General features: G+C 25.8%; 1 protein-coding gene and 1 long non-coding RNA gene across 3 annotated transcripts; one reads left to right on the forward strand and one right to left on the reverse strand.

Annotated features, from left to right (window-relative positions):
* Positions 1 to 5,012: 5,012 nt before the first annotated feature.
* On the reverse strand, positions 5,013 to 7,938 carry LOC106693979 (uncharacterized). Of its 2 annotated transcripts, XR_001345321.2 has the most exons (6): positions 7,741 to 7,938; positions 7,350 to 7,466; positions 6,584 to 7,121; positions 6,428 to 6,510; positions 5,979 to 6,115; positions 5,013 to 5,475 (listed from the first exon to the last, which is right to left on the reverse strand). It is a non-coding gene; the product is annotated as an uncharacterized LOC106693979 (long non-coding RNA). The 2 variants fall into 2 exon arrangements; XR_001345322.2 differs by lacking the exon at positions 6,428 to 6,510 and having other exon boundaries at positions 7,741 to 7,933.
* A 1,255-nt stretch (positions 7,939 to 9,193) lies between these two features.
* Positions 9,194 to 14,385, forward strand: LOC103574547 (synaptogyrin). The gene is made up of 5 exons (XM_008554019.2): positions 9,194 to 9,269; positions 9,773 to 9,894; positions 10,456 to 10,682; positions 11,417 to 11,564; positions 11,677 to 14,385. Exons 2-5 carry the CDS (start codon positions 9,793 to 9,795, stop codon positions 11,887 to 11,889), a joined length of 690 nt encoding a protein of 229 aa, XP_008552241.1. The 5' UTR covers positions 9,194 to 9,269; positions 9,773 to 9,792; the 3' UTR covers positions 11,890 to 14,385.
* The last annotated feature ends 481 nt before the right edge of the window (positions 14,386 to 14,866 follow it).

Consider the following 14,866-nt stretch of genomic DNA (forward strand, 5'->3'; position numbering starts at 1 on the left):
ATTCATGTTCATCATTCGGCTGCCAAGATTATCAACGTAATATACCGGTTTTGACTGCAAATTATAATTTAATCATGGAAAAAGGGTTTAAATGTTTGCAAGAAGCATTACATTTTAAAAGCATAGCTTATAATAAATTTTGCACAAGCTGCCAAAAAAAACAAACAACCTGTAAAACGACACTTAATCGATATATTTACATTGAATTAGACGTAAAATCGGTAAATGAAAAAGATGGAACTTCATGTAAACTTGGTGAATTACCGAAGTGTTTGGATTTAAATGAAACACATTCATCAAAAAAATTTAGTTATCGGTTGGTACATCTTTATTACATCTGAAATACAAATGATTTGTTTCTATATGATTTTTTTTTTAATTATAGCTTGACAGGGGTTATTGGTTATAACTCTTTTCACTACATCACATATTGTAGAAACTTGACAGGAAATTGGCGATTCTACAATGACCAACTAGAAAAGTCTAAATTTATTAGTGAACGCACGAAAATTGTACCTCATGGGATTTTTTACACTTTATTCTCACTGTAAAAAAGAAAAATATATTTATATATTTCAGGTAATTTCTTCAAATTTCTATAATTTTCTTTTATTTGTTCGATCAATTATATTATAAGAGAAATTTTTATTGTAACACTAAAAATAATTTTTTGTTTCGGTTCACAATAAAAATTATAAATAACTATTAACAAAGTCAGCTCATATTGAATTTTGAAAACAATATAAAAACTAATAAGTGTATTAAATTTTATTTTTTTCTGTTTAAAGTTTCTATGACTAAAAAATATTTCATAACGACAAATTAAATTCAGCTCTTTTTTATAGTACACATTTAAATCATAATTACCACTCTAATATAAATTTTCTAATAACAAATTTATGCTTCAAACATTTCATTTTTTTAATTTCAAAAGTTAAAAATCCTCGGAATCGATATGTTCAAACTATTTGATATTGGTATTAAAATAATACGGTTAATTAAGTTTTGAAACTTGTTTTATCACAAATAAACCATAAAAAAATAAATTTTTTACTTTTGTTTATAAGGTAAGAGACCTAATACTCAATTAGGGAACTAGTACCCGATCACTCCATATATTTGTATATCTATATTTACTAAATTGTTCTAAATATAGATATACAAATACATGAGTGATCGGGTACTAGTTCCCTGATCGAGTATTAGGTCTCTTATCTTAGTTTAAGCCTTTTTTAAAATAAATCAATGTTTTTTTTTTCTATAATTTATTTGTCATAAAGTAGGTTACCAATTTTTAGATAACTGCTAACTCCAAAAAAAAACTTATATTAATTAAAGTATTTGATTCATACTTTGTTCGCTACCATTTAAATGAAATCTTTCTTTTAAAATTCTATTTCAATTAATAAACATATAGTCGAATTAAACTCGTTTATATTAATGGTTGCTACTTTTTTCTTCTTCTTTTCTTTTTTTTACTACATTCGTTTTAATCCAAGAACTACGTGACTATTCTTAGTATTAGGATAAAAATTAGTCTTAAATTATCATAATCTTTAAGTGTCAATCATGTAATTGAATTATTAAAGATTTTATTTTCTCTTTTTTTGCAGCTTTAGCAAGTATTTAAAAAAATGCAATAAGTGGATACAAGTGATATTGGAAATCTCTATACTTCGATTATTATTAATATTTTTGCTCAATTACATTTATGAAAACTTAGTGTTAAGGTTGTTGCCAAAAGTAATAAAAAGTCATTAAGTGTAAAATCTATTTAAGTTTTACGATTATAAAATAAATAAAATTATTATTATCATTATTATATTATGACGTAATTTTAAAATGTTTTATACTACAAGATTAATATGTTAAACAGAAAAAATAAATGTTTTATAATGTTAAACAAATAAATAAATAATTTCATTTTTTTAAATAATGAGTAAGTTTTTTAAACAGTTAATAAATAGAAATACTAAATCTCTTTTTTTTTTATTCATAAATTTGATTCATTTTAGACATCAACAAAATCGTTAAATTATTATATTTACAGGAAGCCGTAGGTCTTTGTTAATCATTTTTTTTATACAATCAAAATTATTTTTTAAGTTAAATATTACTGTTTTTGTCGTTATTTAAATAATCTATATCATGATTGTTTTTTAATTTAAATAATAATTGTTGTACAGTTAATTTGTCATGCATAAACGACGAACATCGTTTGTAGATAATAGAGGTATAGAGAACGATCCAGAGGAGATAGTATTATCTGAGCCTTCGAAGTGAAAGAAAAAACTGTCTTTTATTAGGACTAAAATAATTCAATATTTTACAGAATGATTTGTGCCAACTATTCTGTAATGTTAGAAGAAATCAAAAGTAAGATAAGACTCAATTATGAGGTACTTTTATCGGATTAGTAAAAAACAACAAGAGCCAACTATGAAACTGATGTTACTTTATTACAAATTACATTTATAATACAAAAAAAGTATATTACGGTTAGTTAAGTAGCTGATGATATGAATATAATATTTGGAAATGCTGTAAAATACAATGTTAATTTCTAACGTTTATGCAAGGTAATTGATTTATTATTAAATATAAATTAATATTACAAATTTTTATTAACTAATATATTTTCATTTTATACTCCGTTATTTGGTATACTGTTGGAACTGCAAAGAATAATATAAGGAAAAAGTTCAAGAGTTTTTAGATTTTGACGTAAATTTAGATTCAGATTATGGATCAGAATTAAAATCTCAAAATTAATTAGTATAATGAAAATTTTAGACTCAAGAAAAATACAATAAAATGAATAGTTGAAAAAATGTTTACTTGCATTAGTTAAGTGTTAACATTTATGAAAAAACCATAGATGTAAATATATATCCCGATTATTTTATCATGCACAAGCTGCTAATACAACAATCAAATGATAAATATCACCTGCTATAAATTATGTTAGTAAGTGTTAATTTAAAATTATATGCATATATAAATCTTATCGATCTAATCAATAAAGAACATTAAACTGTATTAGCTTTTGCTTTTATTCGTTTTTTATGCTGATACATTTCTGTTTTATTCTGGTTTGAATCTGGGAAAATAATCATATAAAAGTAACGACCACGTGGTAACCATAACCTATGCAGCGGATAATTTGATCATAAGTAAAAAAATAATTTGTATTAAAAAAAAAAAAAAAACACATCATTTTGATCATAATAAGTAAAAGATTTTTGCATTAATTATGTCAGTTAGAAAAAAAGACCTTCATTGATATTTTAATTTATTATCTAGCTGTCAATCAACTACTAAGAATTTCATTCAGGGTTTTTAATTACTAACATTCCTTTCTGATACTAAGTTGATTTTTAATAATTTTGAATACTTCTTGTTTAAAATTATGCATTAAAGTTTACATGAATAAACTGTTTAAGTTATAGGCGTCGTTACACTCCTGTCTAACATTTAATGTATTAATTAATTTTCATTGCACAAGTGCATGACTCAATATTTGAAAATTTCAATTAAAATAATTTTTTTATAAAAGTTTCAATAACAATAGGTACAATATCTATATAAATAGCTAAATTTTGAATTGGAAAAATATTTCATTTATTACTAAGTAAACCACGTGGCTACCATAACCAATGCGATTTCGTATTTAATTATTTAAAATTAAATAATTTCAGATTGAAATACTTGATAATTAATTAGACTATTGTGAATAAAATATTTTTACATAAATTATTTTTTTTTAAAGAATTGTGCATTCTTTGATATTTTAATGTTTCCATTGTTATCTAGTGTCTTACATTATTAAAGATAAATTAATTTTATTAATAATTAAAAATCTAATTCTTTGGAGTCGCTCGTTATTCTTACCTGGAAATTTAACTATGTAGAGCACCTATGTATATGTAAAATATATATTATAGGGGGTCTTTTGAGTGGGCTTTTGTAAATAATTTAGGTTTTTTCATTGTTATTTGTACTTCATAAAACTTCAAATACATTTTTAATGAACTGATCCACTTTCTATAAATGCAGTAAAGGTAAAAAAGATATTTTTAATTGAAAAAAAAAAAAATAAATAAATGTTTAGACCTATAAAACTATGTTATTCAAGAAATTACAACTAGTCGAATCACCTCGATATTTCGAAACCATCATGTCTTTTTGAAAAGTAAGCCATTGTAAATATTAAATTCATAGTGAATAGACCAATATAAAAAAGCATAGAATCAGTACAAACATTTGTTTATTTCAAATTTTAACGAAAAAAAAAAGATGTCAAACATAAAATTTTGTTGAAATTGATGTGGCTAAGGTGGTAACGTAAAGGAGAATTAGAAAAATAATCAATGATAGTTAGAATTTAAGTAACTAAACTTAATTTTTTTGATCAATTATTGTCGTTAGCCGCATACTAATTACTATTTATATTGCTTATCATTTTTCAATAGATAATAATCAAGTAATATAGCTGAGGATCAATGACGAAGAAACTATAAAAATTGATTATACTAAAGTCTTAAAATTTAATAACTATCACCAACACAATATGATTTGATCATCAATGACATTTTTTATACCAATAGATTTAATTTTGACGTCACGCATAATATAAAATGTGGACATTTTCATCATCTAAAATATAAGTAAATATTATTATTATAACAATAGAATGTAAATTGATATAAATTTGTATCGATAATAAATTGCAAAAAACCATTATAAGAAACCATATTATATGAATATATACATATATTTTTTTTACTGATTTACTCTAAAACAATAACATATAGTTTTAATCTTGTCCAAAAAATGTCAAATAGTTTGCACCAGTTATTGGGTGTCTTTTGTGTTTTATTTAAAGCTGTGATTCTTGTCATATTAATTGATACATAACAATGAATGAATTGGGTAGTAATTAAAAAACAAGCAAATTTAAGAAAATTTTTTCCATTAACTGTTGAAAAAATTACTATTTTTCTCAGTATAAAATTAATTAACGAAATATTGCATTTATTAAGAGTAAAAATTTTCATAAACTTAATAGATTTATTTTAGATTTTCCTAAATTTTTAGAATAATTTTACATAATTACTTTTTTTTTCTCAAGACATAACTAGAAGTGACAGACATCTAATGGTTTCTAGTTACACTAATTAAGTTAAAAAAAAAGGAATAAATGAGACATTAAAGTTATAATGACAATATGTATACTTAAAAGATTTAAAAACTTATTAAGAAACTACTTCAGTCAACCGTACACTAATAGACGACTATCAAATATGAATAGAAATCTACATATCACTCTTAAATAGAAATCTAACGATTTCTATTGTCTTTGATATCATCATTCTACATATTAATCCGAAGTTTGCTCGCTTGGAGTAACTCATCGGCTTCGGAGACAGTCAAATAGTTTTTACTATCAAGGAAGTCCCAGTAAAAGCGTTGCACCTGTAAAATATAAATCATAAGCCTACTATTTAAATGATTTAATTAAATTGTGTCTGAAAATAGCCGATATCTAATAATTTTCACACACACACACACGCACACACACACACGCGCGCGCGCACTTATATATATATATATACACACACACACATATATATATATATATATATATATATATATATATATTACATACCTAGGCCAGTAAAATACAAAAAGTCTCAGATCACAAGTTTGTCAGCCTCAGCTTCGCCTCAGCCAACAATTACAATGATCTGAGACTTTTTTTATCTTACTGGTATAGACATGTAATAAACAATTTTTTTTCTTTTTGAATAAATAAATTATAATAAAGAAAAAAATTTATGAAATGGATACATGTCAAAATTGAATATTTATAAGTTGAATTAAAAAATAAATTTTTTCTTGATATAATTTACTTGCTAAAACAAATATGATTATCATTAGATTGTAAATGTCAGGTTCATAAACAATTTAAAATTTACCTTGTTGAAATGCAACTATGTTTACGTATGCCTCAAAGTCATTGGATCCCATGGATGATTAAAGTAATTTGACGAGTCCTCGTATTTTGCCATGATGGATGGAAAAACTAACTTGGTTATTGTAATTCTGAATCAAACTTAAAACAAAATTCTTTTATTAACAAAAAATATGATTCGTATTTACTACTCAGCAATAGAAACAAATAAACATAATAATTTTGTTGTTTTTTCAGAAAAAATTTATAAAAAACTTTTAATAAAAACGTATACATCTAGATATTCCAAAAAACAACTTTTTCTTTAAATAATTCATTTTCCAAAATATCCAAAAATGGTCGAGGCCTATGAATTTCAATGTCATACTACTCAGTAATAAAAACTGACAGTTATATAATGATTTTTGATCTGTTTTTACGAATTATTTATGAAAAAAATTATAAATACTTAACTGAAAATTTGGAAAACTAAAGGCATTTTTTTTTAACTATTATTTTTTTGATGAAACATCTGGAAATTATTGACGGTCCGAACTCTAATATCATATGATTATTTAATAACGTATTTTATTCATGTTTTTCATTTAATAAATTATTCATTTCACTCACCAATTATTTATGTACATTTAATGGATTTTACTGCTCTTTCAAGAAAACGAGAATGAATATAGAATACATGACGAGGCTAAGCATCATTTCCTAAAGGTCGTCTCAAAAATAAAAGTATTTAATGGTAAGCAATTACCGATTTTGACAAATCATCATAAATAATGAAGACATGTTTGCCGTTGTCACAAAAAAAAAGTTCTGCCATGGCACATGGCAAAAAAGTGTAAGAAAAGAGCAGCATCAGACACGGTATCGAATACGATGATAGAATAGTTAATAGCAGTGCCGTCACTATTTTCACGATCCAAGTTACTGTAGATCTCATTTGACCGATAGCAATGTAGATACAGAACTTTTTCTTCTCCGCACCAGCATAATCGAAACGCTCTTAATTAATAATAGTCTCAATAGCCAAAAAACTCTTTCCGATCGGTCCATCATCAACGATCAACTTATATTATCTACTGTACCAATTATCACCAGTGACTCAGTGAGTCTACATCCCGGATTCCAGTTTGCATAGCCTCTCTAGTCAACTCTGTATAGAAAAAATAATCGATATAATAATATAATCATAAAATATAACTGTTACCCTGATCAACAAAAATAATTTGGAATGATTCAAAACAATTTGAATCGACTAATATATAGATATACACTCAACATCAAGCAAATCATTTTTCTTAATCAGGGTACTGATCAAAAAATTTTCAGAGTTCAAAAACTTATTGATAATAATACTAATAATTAATGGTAATATACTTACATATAAATGAAGGACAAATAATGTTGGAGATTAGATGAAAGAATCACATCCGATTGGTGAAACATTATAGAGTTGAGCTCCATTTTGATAAGTGGTATAAAAATATTGTTTTCAAAACTGAAAAATAAAAAAAATTTTAATATTTGGAAAAAAAAAAAAAAAAAAAAAAAAAAAAAAATTAGAAAAACATCTTTAATTATAAAATGATGTTTAATAATAAATATTAATTAAAATTTTCATCAAATTTCTTAGGCTAAGTTATTTTGAGTCTCAATGTAGACGCAAAATATAAATTTATAAAAATTGCGCAAATGAATAATTAATAACTTCAATTGTATAAGTCTACTCTAATATTAAATAAATAATTAATTATTAGTTTAATTTTACAAACCTGCTCCAATATTATATTTATTTATTATTGACTTCGATGATACTTGTAATTTAGTAATTGGTTTACCAACTATTTATGAGACCAACTGTGTAACACAAAAATACTAGTTGAACGGCAAGTTAAAATACTTGATAATAGGTGACACACCACGTAAGTTACAAAACAGAGCGGTAAATTATAAAAGAGTAAATGAAAATAACATTAAAATGTTTTCAGTATTTTTAATACATAATTAATATTGATAAAACAAAATAATTAGTCGAGTGTATTAAATATTAAATAAATAAAGATAATAATAATAATATTAAAAGTGGTTTTCTAAGATTCTTTGAGGACTCTTTCGTTTCATATTTTATTGTGGCTTATTGACATTTCTCTCCGATAAATACCTGGATACTCTTACGATGTGCTAGATGATCAACAGGATTTGATAATTACTTGATAAGATTACTAATTTAATTAAAACATAAATAATAATGAAAACAATAAAAAATTTTAAACCTAGAGCAGACACTTGCGCATGCGCACAACTACTATTAGATCAACGGGCATAATTAAAATTTTAATAATTAATTATAAATATAAAAACAAACAAACAAACGCTATTTTTGGTGGGGTATTAACAAACAAATCAAGATAAATGGAAAAAAAATTAAAAAAGATAGAAAATGAGTATAGTCACCGCTAACTTCAAATAAATTTTTAAAAATTTATTTAAAAAAAAATAAAGAACGAACAAATAATTATTTATAGCGAACATTGACGAACAATCGACGAACAAACGAATTGCTAAAAAAAATTTGCCAAAAATCGAATTCCCCCCGCCAACTTAAGGGAGCTTTTTTTTACACACATGTATTCCTTACATATCAAACTATACATTAATGGCGGTTATTTTTTTTTCGTTAATCTTTTATACAGTTTGCACAACTTTCTTTTTATATATTCAGTCTGATTGGACAGTTGGGTTTTGTATTTTTTTTTAATTTATTTGCCAATGGGATTCTGTTGTCAGGAAATCAACGACGTGGAGGTTGAGGTTTACTTTTATAATTTTTAAATATGATAAATTTATTTTTGAATCCATTAAAATAAGCGCGGGAATCGGATAATTAGTTCTTTAATTAAATGATAATTAATTAGATTTTTAGTAAATAAAATAATTAGTATGGAATTTAATTAAAGATGGATTAGTTTTGTATTTGGGCACAAGAGCGCGAACGCGAGAATTCAAATGCAGCGTGCGGTTATAATTTAAATAAATGTTATTTTTATTATGATTGATGACAGAATTTTTTTTTCTTTATTGTAAATATTCATGAGGATGTTAATAATATGGATGATTAATTTTTTTAAGTTCAAACGTCGGATAACAGAGTAAAAATATTATTTTTAAAAATGGTCGGTAAATTAGCGGGAAATTTAAAAGTTTTTTTTTAGCGATACCAGATGACGTTGGTTAATTATTTTGGATTGTGACATTCCGAGAAAAAAAATACATTTTATCCGGTGTTTACATTTAATTGCACGTAAGTTATTATTTTTTAACAACTATTAATTATTATTATTAGTAAAGTCATTAAATTAATAATTTAATCAGCTGTCTAATTTAAATCTAGAACAAAAAAATGTTAGTTGTCAAACTGTCAGATTTTTAGATTGAATTATTAAAAATTTTAGCTGTAAATAATCAATTAATTTTAATTTATTAGTCAATTAGTTAATCAGTAGCAAGATAAAAAAAAATTTTAATTATTTTTTGTAAAAAAAGTAACGTAATTGTGCCTGTAATTATGTACGTCAATGGGTTGACAAAATGACATTTGATTGTCAAGATCTAAATGATGGGGTAGGGAATAGGCAGCAACGTCGTGCGTCGAGTACGTGGGGTATAGAGTGGAGTTGATATGAGTGGAGTACGAGAGTAAACGAGAGTTGAGTCGAGGAGACGCGAGATATAAAATAAAATAATAACAATAATGACAATGTCGCGCGTGCGCGTTTATTAACCTCGAGAGCTTTGAATTTTCAGCTCAGCTCAGTCGCTCTAAGATGGACGGTGGTGGAGCGTACGGTGGTGGAAAAGCTGGTGCACCCTTCGACCCAATTGCATTTGTACAGAGGCCTCAGGTTATCATAAAAGCAGTATGTCTGGTGAGTAAACTCTCGATAAATATCACACACATTTAAGCAGCACTAATCTCTGCACCGTAAACCCGACGAGCCTCTGAAATATTCAAAAATGTTTAACTAAAATTTTCGGATGACATTGATTCAATGAAGAGAAGATATTTCTGGTCCCCACCCTCTTTCATCTGTCCTCCGCCCTCGACGATGGGGTTGTTCTATTGATTTTTACTGTATTAACTTTTTCATTTGCTCATCACATTTATTTATTTATCATAAATACCTGCTCCGTTATATTATTCTTTGTTTAAATCAATCAATTTATTTATTTTAGTCACTTGCTTGTTACTTTTTTTTATCAATTGTCATTGTGACCTCACGTTTCAGTCGATTGTCAAATCGATATGACGGCTCCCGGAGTTCGGAGTGGGAGTTTAGAAATGCAGAGCTCGTTTTTTTAATCCTTTGTGTGCTCGTTATCTGTCAATAAAATAAAATACATTCATTTTATTTAAATATATTTCAAAAAATAATTTATGTAGTTTTATTTATGAATATAAAATAATTGTGGGGTTTTTTATTCACCAGCTTTTCTCGATAATCGTCTTTGGGTGTATCAGCAGCAAAGGGTACAGAGAAGATTCGACTGGAAAAGAATACTGCCTTTATAATAAAGATGCAAATGCTTGTCAGTACGGAGTTGGTATCGGTGTAATCGCATTTTTGGCATGTATTGGTTTCCTTGCTGGTGAATATTTGTTTGAACAAATGTCTTCTGTCAAAACTAGAAAACATTACGTACTTGGAGATCTTGGGTAAGTCATTTACAATAAAAAGGAAGGAGGAGGGAGGAGCAAAATGGGCTTTCTAATAAAATAATAATTTCGACTTTTATTTAAGATCAGGCTTTAAATCTTTTCAGTTTTTCAAAAAAAAATCTCCAAAGAGTCCAGAAAATAGATCAGATAACTTTTGAATGAACCATTTTTATAAAGCCTGACCTAAATCATAAAATAAAATGTCATTTAATTTATGACGTTATCATTTGACGAACGAAATTCTAGTTGTTTTTAAATTTCGATTTATTTTAATTAATTCATGTAACTGCGACGAGATGCTCCATTTATACGCATGTATGCGAGGTACAGAGAAGATGGCAAACGCTCTCAAATAAAAGTCGAAATCAGAAAAATATTTTTTAAATATTTTTCTGATAAAAATTTCAATTTTATTATTGTGATTAAATTTTTCGTTTAAAATTTTAGGCGACCCAAGTTGCCTCACTGTCTGTTTTACTCCCTTGAAAAATTTCGAGAACCCATATTGCTTCTCTTTCCATAGTCATAAAATTTAGTAAATAATTATTGCGGTAGGAATAAATAAAAATAATATTAAAGATTATCGATAAGGAGAAAATCTTGTTAGATGTCAGAATATAAGTAAATAATTTAATTTGCGCATATAAAAGTAATATATTTCCATTAAAAGTTTGAAAAAATAATTTATTGACTTAGTGATTTGAATAAATATATATATATATAATTTATAGATTTTCCGGAGCCTGGGCATTTTTAAATTTCGTTGGTTTCTGCTACCTGACGAACGCCTGGAATAAATCAGAAGCGCCAGCAGACGGCTACGGAGTTAATAATGTACAAGGAGCCATTGCATTTTCATTTTTCTCAATATTTTCATGGGTAAGCAACCAAATCCTCATCCTTAGTTTATCATTATCGTATATAATAACTTATTATTAAAAAATAATAATAACTGATTATTTTACAATGACACGAGTATTTTTATTCACAGGCAGGAAGTGCTTGGTTTGCATTCCAACGATTCAAACAGGGAACAGACGCGGCATTTGCTCCGAGCTACGAAGCGGATCCTGTCGGGGGCGCCGGGTACACGAGTTATCCCGACGCGACGGACGCGGCTTACCAGGAGCCTGGGTACCCTCAGCAGCAGCAGCAACAACAGCAGCAGCGAGGTATGGGCGAGTTCCAAGCACCTGCTTATTAAAGAGACCATTGATAGTTAAAATAAAAAAAAAAATAAATAAATAATAATATTTAAAAAACACAAAGATATTATTTTGAAAAAAAAAAAAAAAAAATAAATAAATAAATAATAAAATAAAAAAATGCACAGAGGCACAGTCGTTAACTTTATCATTGAATGAGACTTGAATTATAAATGCAATCTTGTTTGCCTCTAAAGTAGTTAAACTTGTACGTAAAATTAATTTACTTAATTAATTAAATAACGTAGTACTCATTTTCCATAACGATACTCTTGTAACTATTTTACAATACGTATCTTAGCCGTAGGTTTACTATTTATTTATTATTTATAACTGCGTAGATTGCTTTTGTATATTTACAATTACAATTTAAAGAAACAAGTCCTCGAGCTCCATTTTTATTTTTTTTTATTTACCGCGTACTTTTATTACAATTACAAATATAATTACAATTAGCAGAGTAACTGTACATTTTAAAAAAGGTGAGTTGTAAACAGGCCTCTTTGCGAGCATGTAGAAAAAAAAGTATCACTTGTGTTAACAATTGATAAATTTAAATTGAGGATTTTTGTGGTGATAATTGATAAAGATTTCACTATGAGTGTGTACGTCTGTAAGATTTAAACGCGATCGCGTAATTAGATAAAAAATAGAGTAATAAATATATGGACATATATACAAATATATATATTTAAAGAGAAAATAAATAAAAAAGATGTAATGGGGGATCTTGTATTACTGGAGTTGTATAGTTTGTTGAGGTACATATTTTATCATTAATTATTATCGTATTGTACCGAGTGCTTTATTTATTTGGTTTAAATATATCACGTAGTTATTGCGAGATTGAATCATGTGCAGCTAGATTTAATTACTATTATCAAATATTGTTTTCAAATTTTGTGGTATTAAACGCTGGTTCTAGTGGAAAGTTCACTCATTATGATTTTCATTATTGTTTCGATGATACGTTTATTATACATAGGGAACTCAAATATATATATGTAGACGTTGAGGTGATTTATTGTAAAACATTTGTTTGATTCGAGTAAATATTATTAAATTTAAGAGCCTTCCGATGTAATTAAAGTTACCAACGAATTATAATTACTTTTTAGTTACGGGTTTGAATTAATGGTAAAAATAATAATTGATCTTTTCTGATACTTGGACTTAAATCACAAATAATAATATTATATATATGATAAATAAAATATGAAATAAAAAGTGAACAGAACTGAAAAAACAGAATAACATATTTCGGAAAATAAACAACCCAATTTTTGAGAAGAGATCAATTACTTTTTAGTAAATTATTTTGATTAGAAATAATTAACAAAAAATTAGCTAATATATGCAGACTACGTACAAGTTACATGGCAATGCCGTAGTAAGATAAATCAGGTTTTAAATCACATTGAGTGTTAGAAAAAAAAACGTTTAATATAGACTATAAAGTTGATTACTAAATTAATTAGTTACTTAATTAATAAAATTAATAATTATTATTATTATTATTAAAAATTTCCAGAGCGATAATTTATTGATTTATTAACTGGTCACGTATGACTGCCGCCAAATTTGAATTTTATTTAAATAATCTGTTAACTTTACTGGTATTGCGATGAATTTTTTAAAAAATGGGTATTATTTTTTTCATTACATTACTAAGTCATTATTTTTTGAAGCTTAATCTTTATTGGGAACAACAATTCGTGACAATTAAATATTCAATAAAATTTGTTACCAATTAAAAGTAATTATCGTACCTGGTTAATTAATTATTGCTTTTAATTTATGGTTTACTACTTTATCGATTTATTGAACTTGTGTTGTAGTACTTAAGTTGTAAAAAAAAAAAACAAAAAACAAAAAAAAAGTGTAACCGTTGTTTGTTAATTGCGCACTTGCAAACAGCTTGAGCTGCATGTGCCGTTGAAAAATTATAAAATATTATAATTATTATAGTATTGTGTGTACAATCAAGCAATAGGCGGCACGTGTCAGCTCAAATTTATAACGATTGTATAAATGTTAATCGTATAATCAATAGTATTATTATTATCATCATTGATATTATTATTATTATTATTATTATTATTATTATTGTGGTTATTACTATTATTAAATTATGTTAACTTGCGCATTATCTGTAGAGCAACAGAAACGAATGTAATAAAAATATTTAAAGAATTGATGATTTGAAAACCAATTAAATGTAATTCACGATGATATAAATTTAGCTGTAACATAAGCATAAAAAATAAAACAATTAAAATATATGTGTAATAAGCAAATGGTGATTATTAACAATGTTGCGGCCACATACTTCTGAAATTAAACATTGATGTTAATTATTCTTCAGCTGGTTCATCGTTTTCTTCCCAAAGACAAACTCGACTTAACAATTAAATGTATATCTGTACTTATTTTTTGGTTCGACCAATATCTTTGGTATTATGAATAATAACTATATATAAATATATAATCATGTATTTTTGAGTTATTTATTTAAATTCCGTTTCATTTTTTAATGTAAGATGGATTTCTTTTTTTTGATACTCAAGTGATTTTGAAAAATTTGTTTTTTAAAAGGAAAGTTTATTTACCAAAAAAAAAAAAAAAAGGACAAATTTTGTAAAAATTTATAAAATTGAAAGCAATGAAAAGTTTTTTGTCAATAGAAATTAAAAATTTCAATTGAAGAATTTGATAATTTAAAAAAAAATTTACTTTTAGTGAATAAGCTTTTCTTTAAAAAATAATTACTACCAAGGAAATTATAATTTCTTTAGTTAAAAAATAACTTTGTTGCTAATTTTCAATAGATTGATATCTTAGATAAAGAATTTTCGTAAATTCTATTGCCTTTTCTCAATCAACGGTACGTTAACAATAAGCAGTAAGAGAACATACTTTCTTATCAGAATCAATAAAATATTATTATCTTGAAATATAATAAAATTCTTCGAATAC

The sequence above is a fragment of the Microplitis demolitor genome, chromosome 7 (assembly GCF_026212275.2).
Source record: "Microplitis demolitor isolate Queensland-Clemson2020A chromosome 7, iyMicDemo2.1a, whole genome shotgun sequence".
In the NCBI taxonomy this organism is placed as follows: domain Eukaryota; kingdom Metazoa; phylum Arthropoda; class Insecta; order Hymenoptera; family Braconidae; genus Microplitis; species Microplitis demolitor.